Raw genomic sequence first — 27,654 nt, 5'->3', positions numbered from 1 at the left:
CTGTGTCCTGCCGACTTACTAAAAATAGTAAGTATGCCTGAAACTGAGTAAATCAACTTCGTTTTGGCCCAAACTGGAAATGACTAGGCCAAAACATTCCAAGATCCCATTAAACCCTTTGTTAGCCCTCAGGACCATGTAGAACAAGGCTAACGCGCACACACTTGGTCAACTGCTAAAATGGGGATATTACAGCAATCAACCTAATTATTAATGTAGCAGCCACTATGTTATTCAAAGTAAATTATTTGTGTAGTCTGAAACTGTTTAATGTAATGCCACTATAAACTTAAGGTGTTGTGTTAACAATTTGCAAACCAATTGTTTGCTTCAATGTCGCTGGAAATATCTGATAACTGTGTTTTATTGCAAGCAGTAGTAGTGGTTTATCTTGAGTTGTAAACTAGAACACCCTCTCGCTTGTGCAAGTGTGTGATGATATTCCTAATTACAAATCACTATGCACCTTGTATCTTGTCAATCAAAGAAGTAACATAATGCCATAAAAATGAGGTGATTCTTACCAGATCACCAACAGTCATAGCTCCACTCATTATTCCCTGCGCACATAGAATCATGACTGCTGATAGGGCTGTGCTAAAAATAATATTCTGGCCAAAATTTAAATAAGCCAAACTACTCTGAGTCTTCAAAGCTGCACCCTCATATCCTGGGAAGACAAACACAGAAGTCTCAATCAAAATTGAAATATACAATAAAATAAATTCAAGACAGCAAAGATGGTACACCAATCTTTACAAAAAAAAAAATCATCAAAAATTCAAAAGCCTAGCATCAGATTAGCAACCAACAATATTACTAACATTGGTACTGCTAAAACTACCACTACTATGCTTCCTACTATTATTATTACAGCTACTGTGTCTACTACTTTTGCTACCACTACGACTGCTACAATAGCTACAAAACATTGTGTACTTTATCATCTTGGTACATAGTATCTCTTAGTATCCCAACAAACTTTCCAGCATATCAGTGATGTGAAGAATGTCTAAATTAATTTGCCTGTAATCAAAAGATTTAACAACTGAATTCCCTGATATGAAAAATAAAATAATTTGAAAAAATGATTTAAACCTCACACAGTTAATAATAATTGATCAATTGACGATGCCACTGGAAAAAGACCAGAGAAGTAGCCATTGTGGTTCATAAATAAGAAACCCCGCATTTTTTATTTACAGTTGCAGGGAACCACTAACAGGAAATTAGACATGCAAGAAGCCTATATTGGCAGTGTTGAAAAATGATACTGTTTTTCTATCATTTTTAAGTTTTCTTAACACTGAAGAACTAGGAATCGTGGTTGATTCAGCATGGACTTTCCTGGGAAAAAGCTTCAGCTCCTGCAAGGATCGCAATGTAATTCCATCTCTGAATATAAGGATGTGAAATTACACTAAAATTTACCTTTATTAAGGGAATATTTCAATTGAAAGTTCTTAAAGTTTAATCTATTTGTGGACGAGACAATAATCAGAAGTCTTTGTATCACTCACCTAATGTCTAGAGCACCATATAAAATGTCCAAGTCAAGGACAATGTTCAAGGAGCATTTCTAGATTTGTTTAGCTATGTATCCTTCAATATTTGTAAAGAATTAATTATTAATGCAGATGGTCTGTCAGTTTATATTCCACTGCTCCATTGCAGTTCATATTTCTGTTAGAAAACATGGATCGGTTTCTGCAAATGTAATTACACTGCCATGGTTATTGGTATGTTCCAAATGCAGATCCCAATCTCTTATAAATATAAGATTAGGAGACATGTCTCTATAATTAATCATTATTATTTAACAATATAAATCATAATATAACATACATATATATACATATCAACATTGTATGTTATGATTAAATCAACCCAACTGTAGCTATAATCTTAACACTCCCTCTTAGTTAGGGAGGATTTGTTATGCAACATATTATGCTCTCAAGTATATGCAAAGATATCATCTCAGTATGATATTCAATTTCACTATGACGATAAATTTCTCACCTTACATAACACACAATTGAAACAACTTTCGTAACTTTAATATAAGTTTAAACACCACCTTAAGTATGATCTATAAAAGAGCCATCTCATGGTGTCTGGCAAGATCTGGCCCAAAGAACCATAACAAGTTGATTATCATGGTCTCCGGCAAAATCAAGCACAAAGAACCATGATGAGTTGGTTATCATGGTGTCCGGCAAAAATCCAGCCCAAGAACCATGATAACACTTGCTCCTAGACATCCAGCACATTTAGGTGCTACAAGTTAATGTAGCATATCTAGGAGAAAGGTCAAACTATTGATAAGGTCATCACCTTACAATGGTTACCTTTAGTTGATAAGTTCATTATCATGACTTCCAGCACTCTAGGACAACAACTTAATGAACTCTGTCATGATAACAAGTCTACCATTTATAAGATCGTCACCTTACAATGGTTACCTTTTGTTTATATATGTCAATGAAAAATCGTCACCTTTCATTACATATCATATGTGAAAAAGTAACCACCACGAACCCAATCACAGGGTGGTACAAAGAAATGCATTACAAGGAGTTTCACTTAGAAATTCTCATAGAGAAGATATCATTCACAAAGGATTGCACCTAAAAAGATTCTCCCTTTGAACAATGATCCTAGGAAGTCAAGTCCAATAGTTACTCCCTTGAAGGCTCTCTTCCCCAAGAATTCTTGTCAGACTCACTCTAAACCTGATATCTGGTGATAAGTCATCACCTCCTCATGATATACATAGGAGTAGGCCCATCAAAATCATGCAGTCATACACATGTATTTCTAGACTCCCTCTGAGTATCAATCTTCTAAGCTCCTGTGTCGCTTTAGAAGAAGTGTCATGCTCCCTCTTAATGTAGAAGAATCTCATAATCTCAATCATAAAAAATGTTTGCCTCGAGAGCCTCATCTTATGCATCTTGATCATCAAAGTCTTTGGAGTTACTATCATTAGATTAAGTCTGCACAATATTAGGTAGCATACGTAAAGACCAACCTTCTTTTCCTGTAAGAATATCCTCAATGGAAAAGATCAAGGCAAATAAACATTATAGTATGTATAGAATTACAAATAAGAGAGAGAATTCAAAGAGTAGATAAATGTAAAAGACAAGAATACTTATTAGCACGTGAAGATTTAGAAATTGTCTTTTTAGATTATTTGAGAATGAATTATCTCCCCTCTAAATAAGCTTCAAGTGGGAATGGAACATTGACTATTATTCCCCCCACAATGTGCAATTTCCACTCATTCTTATATTGTTGAACAATTTTGTATCAAATATGATAACTCCTTTCTAAGTTCCAACTTGCTCTTTTCGTCCATTGAAGGTTCAAACATTCATTTAGCTTAATAGTAGAAGCGAACATGTCCTTCCATTTTCTCAAACTCGTCCACAATATGCCAATATCTTGATTGAGTATGATAGTGCCACATGTATGAATCTACAACTCATACGTTGAGTTTCATTCGTCAAAGAAAGACTCATAGATGATTCAAATGAATTCTTAAAAGTTGCATTAACATCTCACAACAACTCAGATTTCCTTTGTTCATGTGAAGGTATTTGTTTGATCTTTTGATTAAACCTATATTACGCACATCTTGCAATTTATGTATTCCAAATTTATATCATTAGTGAATCTATCACAACATGGTTTACTCCCTCTGAATTAATATGATCAAGATCACCAAAGGTTGACTGAATAATATCCTCTATATGCTCCCTCTCTTTTAAGGTTGCCTCAAATGTCAGTCTCCCTCTAAATCACCCTCTTTTTCCTGCAATAACATTCTCAGAGAATATTAAAGCAAATAACTCATATATAGAAACACCAATAGTGAGTAGACAAATGTAACACTTCATAACAATAATTATTTATCTCATGTAGATAAAGAATGACACCAAAATGATGAATCCTCTTAAGATTTCAGATTGGTAAGAGAGTTCCTCCTCATCAGGACTCTACTTCGCATATTCTCATATTCTCACTTTCTTTTGATTCGTTTATATTTTTTTATCTTTATTCTAACTTTTCAGATTATGGTTATGACTTCAAAAAAAAAAGTCATGTCTCTTTATTTTAGGTTTTGAATAATACTTAATCTTTACCTTTCATATGCCCACAAAGAATCTCTTTATATTATATCAAATAATTAAATGTCATTTTAAATGAATATATATAATTCAAATATAATTGTACATATATAAATACATGTATACAAAATCAAACTTTCAATAATGTTGAATTCAAAAAAATACACATATAAATAATAACTCATTACTACTCAACATACAAAAATTAAAACAAATAACTTACCTCATTACTAACCTTTTGACGAACCAATCAACCTATTTGTCCAACAAAGCCCCTAATCGACTCGATACCTCTACATAATTGATATAATCCAATGGGCATTAAAGGTGACGAGCATTAACCTTTTATATATCCCATTGTCCAACATCCTCGTGAGTGGGATCAAGCACTTGTAAAAACAACGTTTGAGATTTTGGACAATGTGGTGGGTGGATTTGGTATTTTTCTTTTTATTGTCTAGTCCACTAGAGGCAATGTCGTCACGTAAGATCTTTCTCATTGAACCAATTCTTCTTTTCTAATAAATTTGATCCTTGAGATTGTTAGCTTCCATGGTGTCGCCTGAAGTATTGCAGGTTTCGATCAGTTGGCCATGGCAAGCAACTTCTGTGAAATTGTGTGTCCATTCTTTCAAGACTTGTTTGACTGCAGCCACCACATCCTCTTCTTCCTCCATTCTTATTCTAGTCTAAGCAGCAAAATAAATGTTGGGGGGGAATATATTTGATGCGGTGATTCTAATCAATGGTTGTGAATCATACCAATGTCAGGAGGTCTCGTCACAATGTCTCTACAAATGTACGAAGTCAAACTACTATACCAATGTTTATGATCAATGTAGAATCAAGCTTCACCTCTGAGTTTTGGGCTGGTTCGGCATAAAGGGTCGAGTTGTTCCTTTTGAAGATACTGATGCATTTGATTTATAATAATAACTATGCTATAGTTACACCGTTTGAGCAGAGTCTTTATTATTATATATTGCTAAGGCTATATCAGAGGTCAATGAGTATTAATCACTTGATGAAGATGTTAAATTGTATAAATTTGTAACAAGGGTCCTTGTGCCCTTATCAACATAGAAGATTGTGTATTATTATCACCGCAGAACATCTAAGTATCTATGAGTTTCGTTGATCTCTTTGAAAGCTCATCTTTATTTTAGATTGTCTTCCATTGCTCATTTTAGAGGTATTATCATTACCCCTTCTTCTTTCACTAACTGGTCCACTTCTGAAGCTGATCGGATGATTTAATTGCTTCCTATCCTTTGTGATGATTTTATTTTCATTCCAAGTTTATAAAACACAAATCACATTGAAGGTAAATGTTGTTTGAATGCATCTTCCTTTCCAATCTATCATTGATATAGCTTATTATTCAATTTGACAAGATGGACTATACTATCCATTCATTGCCGAACTCTGTAAATCCAATGGTCAAAAACTGTTATTATGTATGTGTTCTTCATTTGTTGATTTCTAGATTTCATGAGCAACCCTAGAAAATGTTTAGACAAGTCACCACCCAAGCATGAACAGTCAACACAACATTGATCAAAGGCACTTCATTGGCCATTAAGAACAAGCAAACACCCCTCCATTAAACACCACTTTGGCCCATTCGGGCCGTGCTTTGCCATGCTCCCTAACAGAGAAAGATTTTTGCAAGTGACCCTAAACTTCCCTTTCAAACAAAGAAAACTAATCTACACTAACACACATTTGCAGCTTGGCTCTAATACCATGTTAGAAAACATGGATCGGTTTCTGCAAATGTAATTACATTGCCATGGTTATTGGTATGTTCCAAATGCAAATCCCAATCTCTTATAGATATAACAGTAGGAGACATGTCTCATTAAGAGACGTGTCTCTATGATTACATTTTTATTATTTAACAATATAAATCACTATATAACATATGTATTATATAAGGGGGAAGTTTGAAAGGGGCAGACCAGGATACGGAAGGGAGTCTCCCGGATAAGGGTTATGATTCAGATACCCAAGATGAAGCTAAACAGGGTATGGGGAGTTTGAAAAAGGGCTCTGGTTGTAGCTCTAAAAAGAAGAAAAAGATAGTTGTTGAAGGTAATTCTAACAAAGCAATTTCATGGAGGAATTAGTGAGAGATCACTATAATAAGAGGAGTGGAGGTAAAGGAATGGGTATTAAGGGCTTTCAAGATGACCGGGCCTCTCCCCCTTCTAATGATGAGCCTCTGGCTCACCGGCTGGAAAGGAAAAGAAAATCTTTAAGGTGGCAGGAGGAGAGGTTACAGACTATGAAGAATGGGGACTCGGATAATGAGGATGTTGGGGAACAAGGGCATCTTCCAAATTTGGGTGATAATACTGATGGTGGGCTCGGGTCATCCAAGGGTCTTTTTGGTAACCCTAGTACAATCTTGAAGGAGATTGGCTTCCTTAAGCAACAAATGCAGTTGTTGGGCAAGGAAATGGACCAAGTTAGCAAAACTGCCAGAGGTGAGCGTACATTGGGCCAACACATAAACAGACTTTCAGAGGTTATTGGGAATGCAGAAGAAGTTAAAAACCTCATGCATAAAATACCACTGCTTGAGGCCAAACAAGGGTGATGGATAAAGAGATTAGTGGCATTCAGGGGAAGGTGTCTAAAATGGATGCTAAGCTGGGCAATTTGGAAAAGTTGTTTAAACAGATGGCTGATAATGTGGGTAATCTCGTAAAGCGGATTGAGAATGACAAAGGGCAGGACTCCCCTCCGGGGGCAGAGATTCAAGAACCAAGCAAATGCACCCGAGCTCATTCTAAAAAGAATAAGGATATGAGTAAAAAGGACGAGGTGAAGGCTGTTGCTGAAAATATGCATATTCTAGCGGATCAAGCTGTTGACCTGATAAAGACTTCTTAGTTGGTCGGTTGTTGTTCTTTTATTATTCTTTTGCTGTCTTTTCCAGCTTTGTCTTGGGTGACCTCATGGCTGTTCTTTTTGGAGGTCTATCTCATGTTGTCCTGTGCTGCTTTTCTCTGATGTTTACTTCTCTCGTTTATCTCTAGACTTTTGTATTTTTGTAAAGGTTTCAAGTCCTTTAAAACCTGTTTTTACTTAATCGAAACATATGTATTATATAACATATATATAAATAATATAAGATATATATATAATATAATATTTATGATATAATTTATACAATATATTATATCAACATTGTATCTTATGATTTAATCGATCTAACTGTAGCTATAATCTTAACAATTTCCACGCATAAGTCAGCCATTGAAATTGTATGGATTTTATGAGATAAGACAATCTGAATTAAACAAAATTGAATGATTGCAATCTAGTCAACAATGACACCTAGAGGAAATAAAATGATATAAATATAAAATTTAATACACTTTGCTTGCGAATGCGATCTCGAGTCTCAAACTCTACAATATGCAAAATGCCCTATATGGAGGATAGAGCAGCAGATTATTTCCTGAAAACTAAATATGCAATCCAAACAAAGAATGCATTTGGCTCTTTACATCCAGAAGACTATTTGGCGATTTATCAAGATACACTCCAAAATGGGTTTCTACAAATACCCTTTTGGGAAATCTTCCACAATCAATAATGAGAGATGGATTTTGGTCAGACATCAAAAACAAAGGAAATGTAAACAAGTTAATCAACTAATGTCTACGCGGGGTAATGGAAAACCCTATCTTTCTTGCCCAGCAGGATCATATTATCACAAGACTAAATACAGCAAGTTTCAATGGAATTCGGGGGACAATCACAAAACTTTAGCAACCAATGTGAATATTTTAAGCCAGGATGCGCTCGAGAACAAATTCTGGTTTGACTTTCGGTTAGATAATAACTCATTTCCTATGCCTAGAACCAATATCTTAGTTCAAGATAAGGAATGTGAATACTTGGTCATCAGTAGCCAGACAACTGAAACATTATGGCGTGATTGTCATGATTTGCAACTAATAGTGTTCTAGCAAGGTAGTATATTTTCTGATTTTGATTTGGCATTATGGCTTTCAACTCATTACAAAGGAGAGGTATGTACCACTAAACTTCAAAATGGTTTCATTTTTGTAGAATACCCTAACAAACAAATAAAGCACAAGTTTCTATGAGGGCTATCACTATCTATCAAAGGTTTTTCTATTTCTCTTTTTGAATGGAGTACCGATCTTGATCTATCTAAAGTCGCCATAGACTCTACTTTCTATTAGATAGAACTCTCAAATTTTCCTGTTGAATTAATGAATGTTTTAATTCTTGAAAAAATTGGGGATTTACTGGGAGGATTTAAGGATTTACTTGAGAATTTCCTTAGTTGTAATTGTATGAAAATTTTGGTAGACTTTCCTACCAAGAGTATGCTAAAATCGATCACGGTCATTACTAATAACTCGGTTTATAATCTCACCCCATTTTTTTAGAGGCTATATCGATTCTAATATTGCCTTTGTGGACTCTAAGCTAAGCAAAAAGATTTATCTTGTAGAAAAAAGATCAGTTAATTCAGGTATAGAGGTAGGTTTTGGTTTTATAGATGAGGGAGATTTTTTTCTTCTTAACACTCCATTGAAAGAAGAGAGGAAATTGTGCCCCCTTTCCTCCCCATTACCAGCTCCGTGTTCCCCTGTTCCGACGGATAGTCCTCTGTCTGGCCAATCCCCTATCTTACACAAAGTTCAATCCCATTTGATTTCAGACCTTCAGATTCATGACAAGATTGTGTCCGAAAACCTTTCTCCAAAACAAACTGAAGTGGATGTGATCTCTGATCCAAATATGGATCAGGTTGATAAAGATTCATTGTTTGTTGTCCCCCCATTTAAGAATCTAAAGTTCAAAAGTATGAGTGACAAAAACAAAGTTGAAGGTAACATGCCTATCCTTAATAACTAATGAAAGACTTAATGCTTGCACTTGAGGAAATATGTGAAGAAATTTCCTCTTGGCATCTGTTTCAATCCCAAATTGTAGCCGAGAGGACCTGTTCCCCCTTTAAGTCTAATCCAGTAATCCCAAAAAGCCACCCTGTAGAAGATTTTGACTGGATTGAGGAGCTAGGTGTAGACCCCCAATTGGATCCTGATGTTTTTTTCCCTTCCCACCCCCTTGATGATCCTAATATTGACTTAGTTGGCCCTGGGATTCAACTCTTAGAACAATGTCTGTTAGGAGAAGGGCAAGATCAGGGCATGGATCCTGATTTTGGGTGGAAGGCTAATGAGAACAAAAATCTGGTTAAAGATATTGTTTCAGTTTCTCCCTCCAACCATTCTAATTTAGATGGTAAACATTCAGAAAGCTTAGGTATTTCTGCTTTTATAGATGGTCTTGAACATCCTAAAATTGCTAAAAAACATAAAAATAAGAGAGGTAGAAAGCCTCTATTAGAACTTGAAAAAAAAATAGAATGACTGGAAACCAGTCAAAAATAACTAATTTGTTAAATGCTGGAAGGGGGAAGTGCCCTTCCACCCCCCAATGAGAATATCCACTTGGAATGTTAGGGGACTAAATGCCCCTAACAAACAGTGGCTCCTGAACAGAGGTTTTAAAACATTTTATTCATACTTAATTTTTTTTCAAGAAACAAAAATGAACAAACAAGAATATGTCAAATTCAATAAAAAGGTGGGGTTGTGGAATTCTATCTAGGTTGAATCAGAGGGTGCTTCCTGTTGAAAATGTTAGCCTCATAGTTAATTGAAGCAATCCTAACAAGTACAGTTAACATTTGATGATTAATAATAAAATAAATAAAGTGCTGATTGAAAAATCTCACGGGGTAGCAGGAAAAACAGCTCTAATACCACTCTAATATCGCCCTAGGATATTTTTTCAGATTTTATCACAAAAATTCAAACAGGTAGTTTGCATGCAATTGTTTACAATTATCCAGCACATTGTACAGAGAATAATAAAATATCCAGCTGAAATAGAGAGCTATAAAAATTTCATTTAGATCTTCATTAGAAGAACAAAAGATCGAAACTTTATCACAGAACTTACACTCAGATTGGATAACCAAAAATATGAATTTGAAGTACAAGTAAGACACCAGAGTGATCTCCAACACGCAATGGGTTTCCGTCCACTGCCACTAAGCTCATGGGTTTCTGTCTTCAAACCAGCTGAAAGCGAAAACTCCCAAGTTCTCCAAGAGGAGATAATAAATCAAACATAAACCAAGCATAATTCAAAATGAGTTGCTCTATGTTCTTTTAAATAGCATCCTTGTGACCCTTCATTTTCCAACTACTTGTCTCTTCATATCCTTTCTTTTTGTCACTTTTTCAAATTCCTTTTTAAATTAAATGATTTTATTTATTTTTATTAAGCTCCAAATGAGTCATTTGAATATTTTATGAAGTTGTCATTTAATTTTCTAATGTCCCCTAAAAGGGGAAACTACAGAGAGTCATGGCAAATATCCAAGTCCCAAGCAACATCACCCACTATATCTATGATCTTTATCATTAATTGTGGTCCTCTAATTTATCATTGGATTGTCTCGCTAATGGGGATTCAATTGACCCAACTCAAGAACAATTTAATGCCTCCTGTGGAATTGTAGTTGGAGATGGCTCTACGACCAACTAGACCTTAATGATTGTTAACTATAAAAGTCGCAAAATGTGTTGCGGTTGCAAAGGCACTAGCTCTTTAAGTTTGAATGCTCACCCTACACTAGTTGTCAATGTCACTATCCACCCTAAGTGGATTAAATGCTCGTAGCCATTAGTGTCCCCTCTATCCCAATATTCTCTGAAAGTAACCCAAGAGACTCTATTGGAGGGGCATTTAATGACACCTCTAGCATGTCTAATGAGTTGTCAATGGTGTACTCTAGCTCTATAAAAAAAATTGTTGAGAGTGAGCCATCTAATGGAAGTGCAAGCGTCTAATGGACGTGTAAGCATAGTTAGAGATGGTACAATTGGTACTAATAGTTCTACAATTGACAGTGTTGGGACATTTACTTTTCCTAAGCATTAGAATTTTTTTGTTTGACTTCCTACTAGTCTTGGTGCTAGTTCCAATCTAAGCTTGAGGGTTTGATTTAGCGGTTTGGTTAAAAGACTTCAAGTGTTGGATACGTTTTGGGTTTGTCCATACAAAAACATGTGAAGATGAAAAATATCTACATACTTGAAGTGGTAATTAACATTAAAATACACCATATAGCATCTTATATTATAAAATTAACCAAACTACCATAAAAATTAAATAAATTAGTACCAATTAGTCAAACTTACATGTCATGATATACATTATAATTAAGCAACACTAATGTCAAGTGTCAACAACCAGCCATCAGCGAATAGAAATCATTATATGGTATTCAAAAATATAATCATTGTCATTCATATTGTGTGATGTAAATAAAGTGGATTTTAAGAAACACAAATAGTGCCACTAATAATAGCATTAGCACTAACACCCTCGTGCTCACTGCTTAGCTAAAATTACCAAATGCTACAAAGAGGGAAATGGAAGCATTCAAGTGAATATGCTTTGGGCAATACTTCCTTCTGTCTCCCTATAGCCACTTTCTTTGTGTTTAAGGAGATACAAGTTTAAATCAACACACACAAGGTCTTGTCTTTTTCTAATATAGTTAATTGCAATTCACTGAGTGACCATAGTCCTTGCACCACTTCTTCTTAGATGTAGATGAACTAGCAACCTATTAGGACAAGATTGGACAATTAAGAGTTGCAAAATTTATAAACAAAAAATATAAAATATAAATATAAACAAAACTCAGAGTTGCCGGAAACTCCTCTGTCCCTCCTTGGGCGCGCGTATCCCCATATCCAATACTGTTGAGATACACGTCGAATATTGTACACGTCTGCCTAATAAACTTGATTTTCCAACCGTACCAAATACTATGGGATTTGCTTTTTTTTAAAGATTTGATGTAGATCTTCCCTTTAATGTTAAAAAAATATATATTAAAGCAAATTTATTTTCTTTAAATAGTATTACAAAAAGCCTCCATTGGATGAGAACGACAAATAAAATGTTTTTTCTATTTCAGCAACCCATTTTTGGGTTATCTTCTAATGCAACACTACTGTGTTTACAAATTGTAAAGCGTTAAATTAACTTATAAATATTTATGTAGCATTTATGTGTCAATAATACTTCTGAAGTAATGAAAATCTCCTATAGTAACTTAGAAAACTATGTTAAATATATGCATATGTATTATTTATTAATGTTGTGTCCAGCCGTATCCATATTGGGTGTCTAAATAAATGGCCGTATCCGTACCCAATACCGTTTCCGTATTTGTATCTGTATCCGTATCCATGCAACTTTGACAAAACTTATATAATAAAAGAGTTTATTATAAAACTAGTAATAAAATTTTGATCACAAGAGGTTGTGGGTGTGTGAATGGTTGGCTGGTGCAGGAGCAGCTTACCTTAATCAAACTCCCTAGGACTAGTTCTTTGTTTTGGTTTTGGCTTGTTCAGACTCTAGCCAAGTCTTTGCTTTGTGTTTGGACCTTGGTTGGTCTCTAGAGTTAGGTAGTAAATGGATTGGACTAGGCTCAATCCATGGTTAGTAGCTTTTGGTTGTGTTTAGCATCCTAGGTCTCTGGACTAGCATTTTTGGGTTTTGTGCCCTAGAGTTGTGGAAAGTTGGCATAAGGGTCCAAACTGGTCTCTAGGAGTGTTTTTCCACCTAAATACATAATTGAGAGGTTGTCAATTACCATTTGGTTAAGAATTGTTTAAAGTTGTAAAAGTTGTTAACAATGTTGCAATCTTGTCAACTTGGCCCAAAGGAGCAAAAATTGGGACAATCATGTAATCTGATGATGTAAAGGCTAACTCATGCCTAGATGACCTAGTTGGACCATATCCAACCTACTTGGAAGATCCCAAGTGCTAAATGATAAAGCTGCTCAAAGATGCAAAATGTTGTCATGACAACATTTGAAATTCTTGCAAAGTTGCATGACAACATTTGCAATTCTTGCAAAGTTGCATGACAACAATGCCAAAAAGTTGCATGGCATGGAAAAAGAGGTTGGATGGTTATGGTAACCAACTGCATACCCTGGAGAGAGCTATATGACCTCGAAGAAGACCATTTTCTAAGGTTGGACATTGTAAGGAGGAAGTGTTGGCATCGAAAACCATGAATTTTGTCACAGTTTTGACAATTTTTTGTGCTTTTGGATTGCATGTTTATCATAATGAATTAAAGTTTGGATTTTGGCTCTGGATTAGTGGAGTTCATGCTGTACAGTTCTTTTCCATTCAGATTGCAAGTTTGTATGTGTTCATTTAAGTAAGTTTTGAAATTCATTTGTAAATACTCTGTGCATTGGTCCAGTTTTGACCATTTTTGCAAGAATGGCTCCCTCATGAGTTCCTACCGTGAGTATGGCTTTAAGGGAAATGGGAATGGAGCCAATGTACATAATGTACAGAGTTTTTGGGGCCCTAGAAAGTTGGTTAAGCATTTTAAAACTGATGTCCTAGGCGAGTCCTGAGCACCCGGCTAGGCAAAATCAGTGTTTGCAAGTGGCTAAAGGTGGATTGAATATGATAGATAGTTCAATCCCAAATGTGGAATGGGAGTACGAATGTTTGAAGATGCTAAGTTGATGGGGAGAAGTTTTTGCAAGAAGTTTTGTTGCCCTTTTGGATTGGACCTAGCAAATGTTGTCATCACCATCCTAAAACCTTTGTTTTTAGGCATGCTTATAGCTTTCTGATGTACGGATAGGCTAGAGACCTAAGACCCACAAAATCCTTTAGGTTTACCAAAAGGGTACTTGGATCCATGATTAGTTTAGCACCTTGTTCAGAGAAACTTGGAATTGTGACCTAAAAACTCCATTAGAAGGGCTAATTCAATTAGGCCTAATTGGTGCAACTTTGACAGTTTTGCATGAATCGGTAGAAAACCCTATTGGACTTGAGTCCACGAGGTTGAATGATGTTCAAAACATCATAAGGAAGCCCCTCACTCCTCGAGGTTGGACAAATGAGCAAGATTGATCAAAAACTTAATTTGACAAGATAGCTTGAACAATGCATTTGGTGATTGCAAGAAGCCAATACATTGGTGTAACTAGGTAGTGAAGAGTTGGAGGATAGGGTAGAGATCCTCTAGTGGTTAGGGAACTAAGGTGAACCCTAAGAGGCTGAGAGAAAGCCTAAGCAAGTCCTAAAGGAAGAATAGGGTTGAGTGAACAAACTAACCTAGCATTACATCATTGGCTAAGGAAGTGCTACTGACTATGAGCATCAATCATATACATCTCTCCAAGAGAATCTACACTATAGCCATTGGAGCATACAAGATGCATTAACTCAACCCTCAAAAGTATCCTACATGCTACAACCTACGATCAATGAAGAATCTGCAAAGTGTTGCCTCGGATCCTTGACTAACTTCAACATCTCAATATAATGAGACTCTTAAAGACACCACAAAGGAGCTCAACAATAATTATTCAGTGGTTATTTCGTTCCATCTCTCTCTCTTCAATGATTTTGTGTAGTTGTCTGAAGAGAGTTTCTTTAAGATCTTGCTCATATGCATTTATGATGGATTTCATCTTTTGATCATTGAACTAATGTCATCATATACTTTCACCTAAAGAAGGCTTATACATGCTGGTATATGGTATCATGCCTGACATGGGCTTAATGAATCTCAGGAGATGGCATGATCCCAGCAAATGTCATCTAGGAGCATTTGCTTAACCTTTGTTTCCTTTATAGTGCTAGTTTGATTTCATAAGGACCAATTTTGTTTGATAACCATGATGGAAAATGCCCCACGAACCTTCACAAGTCATTTCAACACAATTGTGTTGGAGGCAAAAGAAGTCTTCATAACCTATTTGAAAATCAAAACTAAAAGAATCCTAAAAAAAATTAAATTAAATGGTTTACTATGGTGAAACATATTAAACTTATCTTCAACAGCTCCATTTTCAAGAATGTCAAATATGCCTTGTGCCATATGGTGGTTGGTTATGAACTAAGACATCAGGTTCCTCAAAAAAAATTTCGATTTTGGTTTTAATGTGGTTCAGATTGTGATTCCTCCCGGTTTCCACCAGGGTTCTAGAATGAAATTTGGGTTCCCTGTGGCTTAATCACTAAGGAATCTGAATTCCATTCTGGAACCCGAGCAGAATCTGGGAGGAATTTGTGGGTTTTTGGCATCCATAAACAGGCCCCACTTTGGTTTTTTTAATCTTATTTTTATAATAAAGTGAATTGTTTGACATGGCATGGTGAGTGGCACAGCTGTTGGTTCAAATGAAGTTAGAGAGGAACCAAATGTTGAGCTTGATTCTAATGGAGATGAAGATGATGAAGAAGAATATAGAATTGGATATTAAGTTTATTATTTTAAGTTTTAACCATAAAATATGGTTTGTGATTTAAATTTTCAGCATGTAATGACATTTTGACACTTTCACCAAGTATGAACATGATATAATCATATATTGACAATTATGGATTTATCATTTTATGAGAATCATGGTTCTAACTTATTATTATTATCATTATACATTGAACTTTGAGGTTTTGAAATAATGATGAATGAGCATTGACATGTTATATGGATGAATCTATGAATACACATGTATATAAATATACGTACATACATACAAACATACATATATGTATGTATGTATGAACATTTGCTCATGATACTAGAATCCGGCCCATAATAACTTTGCTGAATCCCCGAACTCAAATCCAAATCTGAATCCGAACCAGAACCTAGATCGGCTACTAAGGTTATGGACATTTAAATCTCTTCACTCTCAACATACACTTGTTTAATCCAATCAACTTTGGTGCTAATTTATTGTACCATAAAGTGAAAGAGTGGACAGCATAAGGTGTTTAAAACTTTTAAGATTATCTATTGGCAGTGCTCACAAACCTAGCCACTCCACAATTTTTGGCATCTTGCATCATAAATTGCACACATTTTTGAAGGCCTACTTCCTCAATGGCTTGACAAATAATGTTAGTAACATATGCACCATTTTCACATCAGCTTTACAATCCATTGCTCTCAAAACATTGTTTCTTTCAAGGACATTGCAATAACATTAACCAATGGTCAATTTCTCGCATCTTTTCATCCATCAAAAATAATTGAAACCCATGTTTTAACCCAAGAATCCTTTTTGGACTTCAAGGACTCCTCTACAAACTTTACCTCTTTTTCTAATAAAGTGCTAGGAAACTTTTTATAACTGTGGCACATGTAGCCTTTTGGAGCCTAAATAGTTGCTTTCACCATATGTTGCCAATATGGTGAGCGAACAACATTGAGTGCCAATGCATTTTCATATGCACATCTGCCAATCCATTCTCATATAGTCATCTCATTTTGTGTTGATTGGCAAACACTCAAGAATTGTTTTCAAATGCCATTTCCAGTGGTCGCTTTGATCTATTTTGTATATAGACCATAGATTGTACTCCAAGAATGGACAAAATGGGTACCTCTTCATAGATTGAAGAGTAGATGGCTATGGAGAGGGTTTCATCCCTCGACATCCTTTCCTCAACAAAGGAAGATGTGGTTTAGAACATGCATCTTGATCTTCTTTTCCTTGCTCATCAATATATGCCATGACTTGTGATTTTGGAATGTCATTACCATCCTTACCTTGGCAAAAAGTCATGCCTTGTCGAAGGATTTTACCTACAGATTTGCTACAAATTGCAAAAAATAACCCAAAGCCAATAAAATCTAGATCCAATACTTAACAAAGATGGTGTAACAAAATTGCCATGTTACTATATGTACAATATGCTCACACTAGTGCACAGAAAGTCAAGCCAACCTCTTTTGAAACATATAAAGAAATACACAAAAGCTCAAAGGAAAATCAGAGATTATGATGAGTGACAAAGAATATCCTTATACTTACTTTCTAAGAACTCATCATATTTTTTAACTTCAAAGTCCTCATTTGAGAAATATTTCACAGTCTGCAATCACAAATAATCGATATCCGTCCAAGAAAAAATCAATACTCAGTAACTAGCCTTTGAAATAGAAAACAGTAAGAAATATTATTATATGAAACATTTCATAAATTAAGGACCTCATAGTTAATAAGTGAATCAATCGCTCGTGAACTTGCATCATTGTCTGCTTTGTTCATCATCTGTCTAAATTTGGTTCGCCACTACAAAATAATAAAAACAATGTTCTTTAGAATGCTATATGCCCTTCAAAACTAAGATTAAGTATTGTTTGACAGATAGCTGCTTCATAGAAATTTCCAACCTGGGTCACAACCAATGTGAAACCCACATATGAACCAACAGCAAGAGAAGTGATCAAGGCAAAGGGAGCCCCAAAACTATATGCCAAAATACCTGCAACCATTGATATCTGCAAAGAAAGTTCGAATTTAAGCCCTTTTTGAAAAGGATTTGGCTAGAGTGAGAAAACATTTCTAATTTGAAGACCCCATAAACTATGGACCAGCTTCATAAAAAAGTAATAAGTAATAAAATATTTGATTGTTGTCTCCATCTTTGATACAAGAGATATCTGTGCAATCATTTTAAACACAAAACGAAATACCAAAAAAATAATCCCTCACATAGAAAGGATCCAAACAGCTTATATGAAACAGTGAATTACTGCTATAATTCAGGACTAAAACACAATGCTGTAACAGTGAGGTAACATACATCTTCACAGTAAAAAAATTAAATGACATTACCTCTCAATGTCAAGAAATAATCATCCCCATCCAACCTTATAATATGTGTAACCAATTTCACAAGCATGGCTATCGAGAATGTGTGCTATATGACTAGCATCCTCTGTATTTTGCATCAGCATATTTCTTTAGATAAATACTGAATTTGTACGTAAAGCTAGAACACACAAAAATTATTATGGCACTCCTATCCGAATTGTGAGAATAGTGAAAAGGCTCACTATAAAGCGCATGAAATTTATATGCACTTAAATGAAGGCATTTGGGATGGTAAGATGCATATAAAAAATATAAATGGTTTAAAATAACTTGTCATATGCACATGCTATAATAGAAATCTTAAAACAAAGTCTTCAATTCTAAAGAGGAACTTCATATGAGGATGCACCTTATAACCAAAATTTTATTTTCATGAAATTATTAATAGTTTTTCTAAAGTGACTTTGGAGGTGGATAATAAAATTACAAAAATACTAGAACAATCTCCCCCGTGAAAGATTAAAACTATTATTTTCTGTATTCTCGCTCATTTTTTACAATTAGGATAACGTGCAATATTCCAAAGCAATACAGTCTCTTTTCTCATAATCATCATTAATTTCTCCAAAATGCACAAACGTATTTGAAGGCACTCCATGATCAAAAGTCAATTCATTAATTACGTACTGTATTATCCACACTTGCATTTTTCAGTTTATGTTCAACAATTGCAAAGTTATCATTGTTTAAATATTACATGTAAAAATACAATAGTTTGAAGCAGTTGAATTTTAGAAGACATTTTTTTTACACAACGAAATGAAATATTTTCAAGAAATCAATTTCCTACAAAATCACTGAAGATCTGTCCTGAAATTGAACTTGATTCTTTGATCTACACTTGGCAACAGTTGCGAAGAATCTTGCATGATTTTCTGGGCTCTCTACCTTACAGACTTTTCACACTGGTATTTCCATCCAATAAAAGCATTCAAGAAGAGAAAAGGAAAAAATTATACATCTATTCTCCATTTCATCAGGTAATTCTCTAGTCATATTTTGTTATCCAGACACATGTTATACATTTTTATTTTCTCATTTGCTAAGAAAAAAGATAGATCCCAAAAATACTATCATATGAGGGAATTCCCACTCTAAATTGTCAGAGGAAAGCAAATGGAACATGGTTTCCTATGAGTTAGCATGTATATTGATTATTTCTTCTTTTTAGCTGGGCATGTATCCATTCTTCCTACAATTTTTACACCGGAAGGAAATGTTATTGCATCCTTGTTCATGTCAGAAGAAATACTTGAGGTCATCTAAAACTGTTTTTTTTCCAATCCTTCTTGCTGGGATCCTTCAAGAATTGCCGCCCTTTTGTCGTTTTGTGCATTACGTACAAAGTAGTTGGGGCATATTTTTTGGACTTCTTCCTTCCGGACTTTCTTCACCCACAATTTCATGTCAATGCATCCGTATCTCTTTTGTGCAGCTTCCATAGTTTTGTTGTGCAACCCTTCTCCAATCTCTTTACTGTCGTGGACAATCACAACTCTTTCTTAGTCATACTATGATGGTGAATGTAAACTCTTTCCCGGTAGTACTATGATGGCGAATATAAACTCTCGACAATCAAGGCCTAATGGCCCACATAGTAAATGGTGTCGCCAATAGGTAATGTCAAAAAATTTGAACGACATATATCATTCTTAGGGCCTCCCTCTCCATCGTGCTATAAATTTTCTCGGTCTTAGACAATAACCTATAAGCGAAGTAGACCAGGTGATCCAGTCCATGATCTCCTACATATGCCAGTGTGGCTCCAATTCAAAGTTGGATGTCTCCACATGCACATGAAACTCGTTGTACAACTGTGAGCTGAAGGTTTTGTATAGTGTATAAGGATGTTGAATGGTAATATCTATGGGAACCGTGCGCTCTTGATTTCCTATCAATACGGTCCAAAATTGTAGTAAGGTGGACTCCTCATTTACCATACAGTGTGAATGTTGATGTTGTGCAGTATATTGGTCTACCATACATTGTTTGTGTTGGTCGTACAAGTCGTTTTTCCTACGAACACTCCTCTCTGCCTCCCTGTGTATGAACTCCAGAAGGCTAGGTCGTACAACGTGGGATGTCTAAATGTCACACAATGTTTCTAGCCTCCTCCAATCATATGGTGCTTGATTAGTCTCCTTCGTGGGTAACTCAACTTCAGTGATGCTTCCTGACAACTTGTGCTTCCAGAATATTTAATTTTATAATGAAAGTTAGGCAATTGTCGTACATTATAGATCTATCTCCAAATGAAGACTTTGCAAATTTGTGCATCATGTGAAACATTTGAGGGATATCTCCAACGACATAATATGGTGGCATTAAACCACTGAAACTGCAACAAAGCAAAATACAAAAGGTCTTCCACCTTCGAAATAGTGCAAAAGTTCCTCAACCTTCTGCCTCTGGGAATACAAAGACAAATCAAATCAAATCCATGATGAATTACAATGCCCAGTCATTGCTTTATAAAGGCTTCCAAGAAGCATCTAGAGATTTACAACAGGCCGACAATATTGATTATTGTATTATTTTATTAATTTGGGCCCCATATTTATTAATTTAGTAAAGGTCCTTTATTATTTTATTTACATTATGGGACCAATTAATTTATTTAATTTATTTAATTATTACATTAAAATTGGGGACATCATATCCACGAACCACCATTTCTTCAAGTCGTCTTCTTGTTGTTTGTCCATTTTTCGAACCAACTCCTTTAATCGTTGCTCATATGTTTTAACAGTTTCATTCTTTCCCTACTTGGTATAGTAGTCTCTGTCGCTATCTCATTTTCGTCCCAAAGTAGATGGAATTTGCACTGAAATGCTTTCTTCAATTAATCCCATGTGTTCACTTTTGTTTTATCTATGTCGGAAAACCAATCAACAGCTACTTAGTGTAGGGTGGTAGGAAAATGCACTACCCATTCACCACCCACAAGGACAATGTTATACGAGGTCCTCTTTCCCGTCACCCATGAACTTAGGCAATTTTTTATTATTCATCATTGTTATGGTTTTCTTTGGTCCTAATGCGGATTGTATTTCTGAGTTTGGTATGGTGGAATCAAACAGAATGTCCTGATTACCATGCCCCAGTGTCCTCCCAACACTCTTAGATGTGTCAGTATCCCCCGCATTTATATTTTTGGTCTCCTCTACTCCTCTTTGAGTTTCAAGTTCCAACTCACAATTTCTTGGCAATGTAAGGTTAGGGTTCCTCAACTAGTTTTTGGTATCATCAATCAGTTTAGTCACTTTGTCATCATGCACTTCGTAGCCTTTTGTATGGTTTCTTCCTTTGGCACCGTTTGTGTACCCTTTGCCTTCGGTTAGTTCACTTACCTTAGCACTCCCTCAATTCCCTTCAAGCACCCTCCTTCCCTTTCGAGTCGTCCCTTGGTAAGTCTCCTTAACCTTCACCTCTGCTCTACTTGCTCTTCTAACTTGAACGCCCTCTAGATGACCGCGTAGTCATCTGCTTGATCCCTTTGTGTGTAGTTCCAAACTTTGTTCAAAATTTTTGGCAATTATTATTTCACTCCCACGAGTTTAGGATGCCTTGCCTCCTTTGGCTCTCGTCATGCTCCTCCTTTCATTTGTTTTCCTAATACCTTTGGGGAATCTATTGTCATCAGCTCTCTCTTTCCACCTAGTCCTAGCAATTTTGCAGAGCAAGGAAAGTTTGTACAAGCAATCTAGAAAAACAACACATCAACAGATCTACCACAAGGCTCACACTGAGTGAGATCCACACTACACCCTCTAGAACTTCATCTAGTGCGACTTCCCTTCGTACACGTGTTTCAATCGATGCTTGCAAAATAGATGCAAAGTCCACTATCCTTCCACCTTGTTAGAAATGGAAAAAGAAATCTGTAAATAAGCAATACCAGGAAAGAATCTAAGTGAGTAAATGCATGAAAAGATATTACCATAAAATAGGAGAGAGAAAGCTTCAAGCTCCAACACCATGAGACAAGATATTTGGAAAGGGGAAAGCAAAGAAAACCCCTTGTGACATTATGAATGAGGCATGAAAAGCCTAAGAAGAAAGAGAGAGAGCAAGAAAGCAATGGCTCATACAATATTTGAGAAGAGGAAGAAACCTCATTGTTAAATGAGAGAAGAGGGTCATCTCTTAAATAGAGATGAGAGAGAGGAGTTAGAATGTAACTCCCATGTCTATGAATGCCACCATTCATAAGTGTGTGAGGCCAAGTGTGAGATTCCTCTTAAGGAGGAATAATCTAAAATTAGAAATTACAATATATATATTTGTCCTCACATATTCCACTAGATGACAAAATAAGATGTAGTGGAAAAAGGACAAAAAAGAAATATATTAGGATACCTTGGCTTATATCCTAATATATTACAACAATAAAAAAAGGAGTTCTAACCTTGGTTTATAAATACACCAAGGAAAGATTACAACTTCTAACACCCCCCTTTAATCTTTACTTGGGGTAATTACATCAAAGGGTATTAAACCCATAATTTTTACAAAAATCTGCAACTTAATCTTCAATATGAAGTAATTTGATTGTCTTCAAGCCATATGGTACATTTGCAGATCCAAGAGAAGTACATGAGTCCTTTGAATGTGGAAGCATAGACACATCTTCATATGTGAAAAATTGAGAAGGTTCCTTGATAGATCACCTGAAAAAAAGAGAAGAACAAGGCAAATATCCACAAGTAGAATGCCATCATATATGCAAATTCGAAATCCTTTTGAATAAGGATAATAAAATTCTCATAGAGAAATAATGAGTAAAACATGTTACCACAAAATAATGGAGATAACCTAATATCAAGATAAAGTATATGCTCAAAAAATTGTCAACAAGGACAAATTGAGTAAAAAGCTTGATCAATGCTCTCATGAAAAGTATATTATACTCATGCACAAATGGCCACAGACAAGGCCAACTAATGATACTTGCATCAATCTTGCATCAATCACGTGGATATAGACAGTCCACTTAATGAATCATCCCACTGCAAGCTAATGGGGGCGTCCCTCCATAACATGCATGACTCATGATCTAAGCAATAAAGTATGCAGATCATTATCACATTAATATATGAAAATAACATAAAGGAGAGACATGTTGATCAAATTAGAATTATCATGATTTGTTAGGATAATCAAAAGAATGGATTATGAGGATAGAACAACATATTGCCTTCAAATTGGATCAAATCAGCTGAATTTGGAGGGAAAACTCCAATAATAACATCCTCTTCATGAGGAACAGAAAATGGAACAACATGGAGGGAAACTCCATAAAAATATTATCCTATCAAAATGGAACAGATAGGATCAAATGGAGGGAAACTCCATATAAAATGAGTGCATACCAATATAGGATGGAGGAATACTCCATGGGCCAGATAAGGAAACTATGTATCAGTTATACTGAGGGGACCTACATAGTTAACCTTGAAAAAATTGGCTCCCTATGCAACTCAAAATATTATTTAAATCATGTAGATCAATGGTATAAAACCATAAAGTGCCAACATGGGCATAGAACAATGCTATAAAAGCATAAAAGTGCAACTATGGGCACATCAAAATATCAAAATGAAGGCAAAAGTGTAAGATTACTCATAATCCAATTATGTAAAATGATTTAAGGAAGATCAACTAAATATAGATATCAGGTATAAAACTCCATTGAGTGTAAACATGAGTATTTAATTCATTTTGCAAAGGTATATATTAATTTCTGAAATATTATAGTCATAAATTATATATTTATCTAGGCATATAGGTGGGCCCCCATATATACTCAAATAAACTAAGTCACAAGATTCGGCGAATATCAAGCTTGATATTTGGATATTGCCGAATTTGAAACTTTCCTAAAAAAATCGTTAAAATCCGCTGTTCATTCGGCTGCCAAAAACGGACTTCATCAAATAGATTTAGAAATTGCCGGCAGAGTTTGTAGGGTGTCGTTGAGCAAAAATGTCTATAAAATCCAACGCGAATGAGAAGAAAATCCAATGCGAATGAGCAGAGTTTGTTGAGGCCTGAAGCGTTTGTCCCGCGCAGAGTTTGTTGAAGCGGCGTTTTTCGTTGAAGCGGCCTTCATTGTTGTTTTCCCTCTCTCGGCTCTGTCGTGCTCGCCTGGGTGAACGCAAGGCAACCCGTCTAAACCCTACGCAAGCCTGCGATTTTCTGAGCAGTCGGTTCCTTTCACACTGCATTTTTCATTTATTGATTTGTATTATATTATTTGATTTTTCTAAGGTCGGATGAGGGAAATATTCTAAAATGTTGTTCTATTAAGATTTATTTCTCTTTTGAATGATAAATTACTTTTTAAAGTTCTAAACTTTATATTTAAATAACTTTTGCCCTTTATAAATATCAAAACAATTTTAAACTTACTTATGTCTTGCTAATTCAATGATACAGTTTTATTTTTGTAGATTTGTAACTTTGTAATAATATGCATAAGTTTTTACTTTTCAACAGGTATTAATTTTATATTTTGTTTTGTTTTTTTAATATAGTTTTTAGATATAAAATTTGTATATAGTTTTTTATTAATATAATTTGTATAAAAAATTTATTTCATTTTATATAGTTTTTGTAATCAATTTAATCCTTTTATAATTCTTTGTAATCTATTTTGTAATAGTTAATTCAATATTTGATTATTCTTTAAAATTGACTTAAAATAGTGATATATTAATTTTTAATTAACATAGTTTGGAAAACTTTTAAAATATTAGAGTTTAGAGTCGATTAGATTGCTATTAATATGTTTACTTTATTTTGCTTTGTAAGTTTATAATTTTTATTATAATTTAATAAATAAATAGATATATTATATTATGTTTAATAAATGTATATTTCAATTTTTAAATAATATAATTATTAGTGTAAAAAGTTGAACTTTAACATGTTTAATTTTAAATTAACATTTTTAAATTATTTATTGAATTATTTTGTTTTAAAGTTTGAAATAATAATATATTGTTTTGTTTTTAATTCTATAGATTGTAATATGGCTCCCCACAAATCAACTTCGGAGGCGTGGAAACATGTGACTCAAAACGGTCCTAATAAAGCTCAGTGTAACTTGTGTCTGAAAGTTATTACTGGAAGTTTAACAAGGGTCATGGATCACTTGGTTGGTATTACAGCAGGTAAAGGTGGGGGTGTTACTGCATGTCCAGGTGTGACCCAAGAGCTTAGGGTGATTTTAGAGAAAGAGCATTCGTCTTCTATTGCTCAAAAGATGAAGAAGGCACAAAAGAAACAAAGAATTGAAGACGTCTCTAGATTCACATCAACTATACCGTCATCTTCATGTCTACCTCAGGTTGTAAAGGCAACAAAAGAGAGCGGAACTCTGAATAGCTTTTGGAAACCATGTGAGAAACAAGTAGTTGATGATTTACTAGCTGATTTATTCTATACTAGTGCAATTCCTTTCAATGTAGCTAGAAATCCACTTTATCGTGTTGTATTTCAAAAGGCTGGAGAGTTTGGCAAAGGGTACATACCTCCTTCTTCTGAGGCTTTGAGAACAAATCTCTTAGAGAGGTCAAAAGATAGAGTGACTGATAAATTAGCGGTGGTCAAAGCCTCTTGGAAGGCAACAGGGTGCACTATATTGAGTGATGGATGGTCGGATATCTGTCAAAGACCATTGATTAATGTTTTAGTGTCTTGTCCCGAAGGTGTTGTATTCTTGAAGGTTATTGACACCATGAATCATAAAAAAACTTCTGAATATATATTTCAGATATTAGAGGAAGCAATTCTTGAAGTAGGGATTGCAAATGTGGTTCAAGTGGTTACTGATAGTGCAGCAAATTGTGTGGGAGCTGGCAAGCTGATTGTAGAGAAGTACCCAAAAATTTATTGGAGTCCATGTGCAGCTCATTGTTTGGATTTGTTGCTTCATGATTTGGCAAAATTCCCTTGGATACATGAAGTAATTCATAGAGGAAGAGAAGTTGCGAATTTCATACGAAATCATCGTCTCACATTGAGCCTTTACAGGCAACATGCATCTAGAGAGTTGTTGAGGCCTTGTGATACAAGATTTGCTTCATTTTATATCACTTTGAGAAGAGTGGTTGAAGAGAAAGCGGCTTTACGATCTGTAATTTGTTCCAATGAGTGGGAAAATTCAACTCTCTCAAAAAGTGGTAAGGGGAAGATGATAGAGCAAATTGTTTTAAATAGTAGCTTTTGGGAAAGTGGGGCAAAGGTTTTAAATATATGCGGTCCAATTGTTGATGTGCTTCGCATGGTTGATGGTGACACTCCTTGTCTTGGAATGCTTTATGAAAGCATGGACCGTTGCAAGGAAGCTATTCAGAGAGCACTAAATAATGTGGAAGCAGACTACATAGAGATATGGGAGACTATTGATTCAAGATGGAAAATGATGCACACTCCTTTACACGCAGCAGCTTGCTATTTGGAGCCTAAACTGTTTCACATTGATAGACAAGGTGATGCTGAAATTATGGCAGGGTTTTATGAAGCCATTAGTAGATTTGAACCAGATCCAACAATTGCATCTCTAATTAGAGAACAATGTTGGAAATACAGAAAAGCAGAAGGGATGTTTGGAATAGCAGCAGCCAAATATGATATGACACGAGATGAGGTACCTAGTTATAGATGGTGGATGAGCTATGGGGCAGAAACTCCTGAACTTCAAAGATTTGCCATTCGAATTTTGAGTCAAGGAGCAAGTTCATCAGCTTGTGAGAGAAATTGGAGTTGCTTTGACCACATCCATTCCAAAAAGAGGAACAAGTTGTTGTCTGGAAAGTTGGGAGATCTTGTCTATGTTCGCAGCAATTTAAAATTGCTTATGAACAAATCAACAAATGAGTCATCTTCACAACAACAGACTTTGGAAGACATAGCAGTACCAGACATAGATGAGCCTGACTTTTTTGAGGAAGAATTGGGTAGTGATACTGATGATGATGCTACACCATCTGAGCCAAGTGCTCTTGATGACTTCGAGCTTTCTTGAAGCTATTAAGTCTTGACTTTTGATTGTACCTTCGCAACAAAAAAATATCTTTGCTATTGTGATTTCACATGTTTCTTATGTTTTGTACTTAATAAATGCCTCATCAGGCTTATGAAGTTGTGAGATCTATTTAGCAATTTTTACTATTTTGATAATTGATAAGATATATTACATACATCTAGAAAATAATTAAAATTGTATAAGGCGAATTTAATTCGAATTTTTTCTCGAATTTTTACTCTTTCCCGAACTTCATTTGAATTTTATAGTTGCCGAACTCGAATTCGAATTCGAACCTTGTGACTTAGCAAATAAATATACGAAAATAGATTGGTTAAAAAAAATAATCACCTTTCCATACTTAATATTTTGGAAAGGCACAATTTATAAAAAGTCACAATATTTACCTTGGTTCAAAAATATAAAGTAATAAGAACATTAATTTATGGGGCAAGAAAAGATCTCCCCATTTTTCTCATACAATGCCTTCAAGATTGGAAGTGATTCAAAAAGAATTTTTTTTGAAATAAAACATTAAGAAAGATATAACTAAAAAAACTTAGTAATTAATGATAGAGGTCAGATCTGGCAGATAAAAATATACTAAAAAAAGTTTAAAAACTTTTCTAAAAAAAGTTTGAATAAAAGCTTGTAATGAGTAAGAGAGATTTAAAATAGAATATTGCACTTGT

At 34.9% G+C, this 27,654-nt stretch overlaps 1 protein-coding gene across 2 annotated transcripts in view; it reads right to left on the bottom strand.

Annotated features, from left to right (window-relative positions):
* LOC149539293 (ABC transporter B family member 25, mitochondrial-like) overlaps positions 1-27,654 on the bottom strand; it is a 269,562-nt gene that overhangs the window by 137,609 nt on the left and 104,299 nt on the right. For both annotated transcript variants that reach the window (XM_089800610.1, XM_089800611.1), the window contains 4 exons: positions 17,448-17,555; positions 17,263-17,346; positions 17,086-17,146; positions 525-670 (listed from right to left, as the gene is read on the bottom strand). In XM_089800610.1, the coding sequence (XP_089656736.1) occupies positions 525-670; positions 17,086-17,146; positions 17,263-17,346; positions 17,448-17,555 (399 nt within the window). The remainder of the gene's footprint in view (positions 1-524; positions 671-17,085; positions 17,147-17,262; positions 17,347-17,447; positions 17,556-27,654) is intronic.

Source organism: Cupressus sempervirens, chromosome 9, assembly GCF_028749045.1.
Source record: "Cupressus sempervirens isolate cs-2001-9-10 chromosome 9, ASM2874904v1, whole genome shotgun sequence".
Lineage (NCBI taxonomy): Eukaryota > Viridiplantae > Streptophyta > Pinopsida > Cupressales > Cupressaceae > Cupressus > Cupressus sempervirens.
The sequence above is the reverse complement of the archived record's forward strand: the minus strand, read 5'-3'. Positions and strand labels throughout refer to the sequence as shown.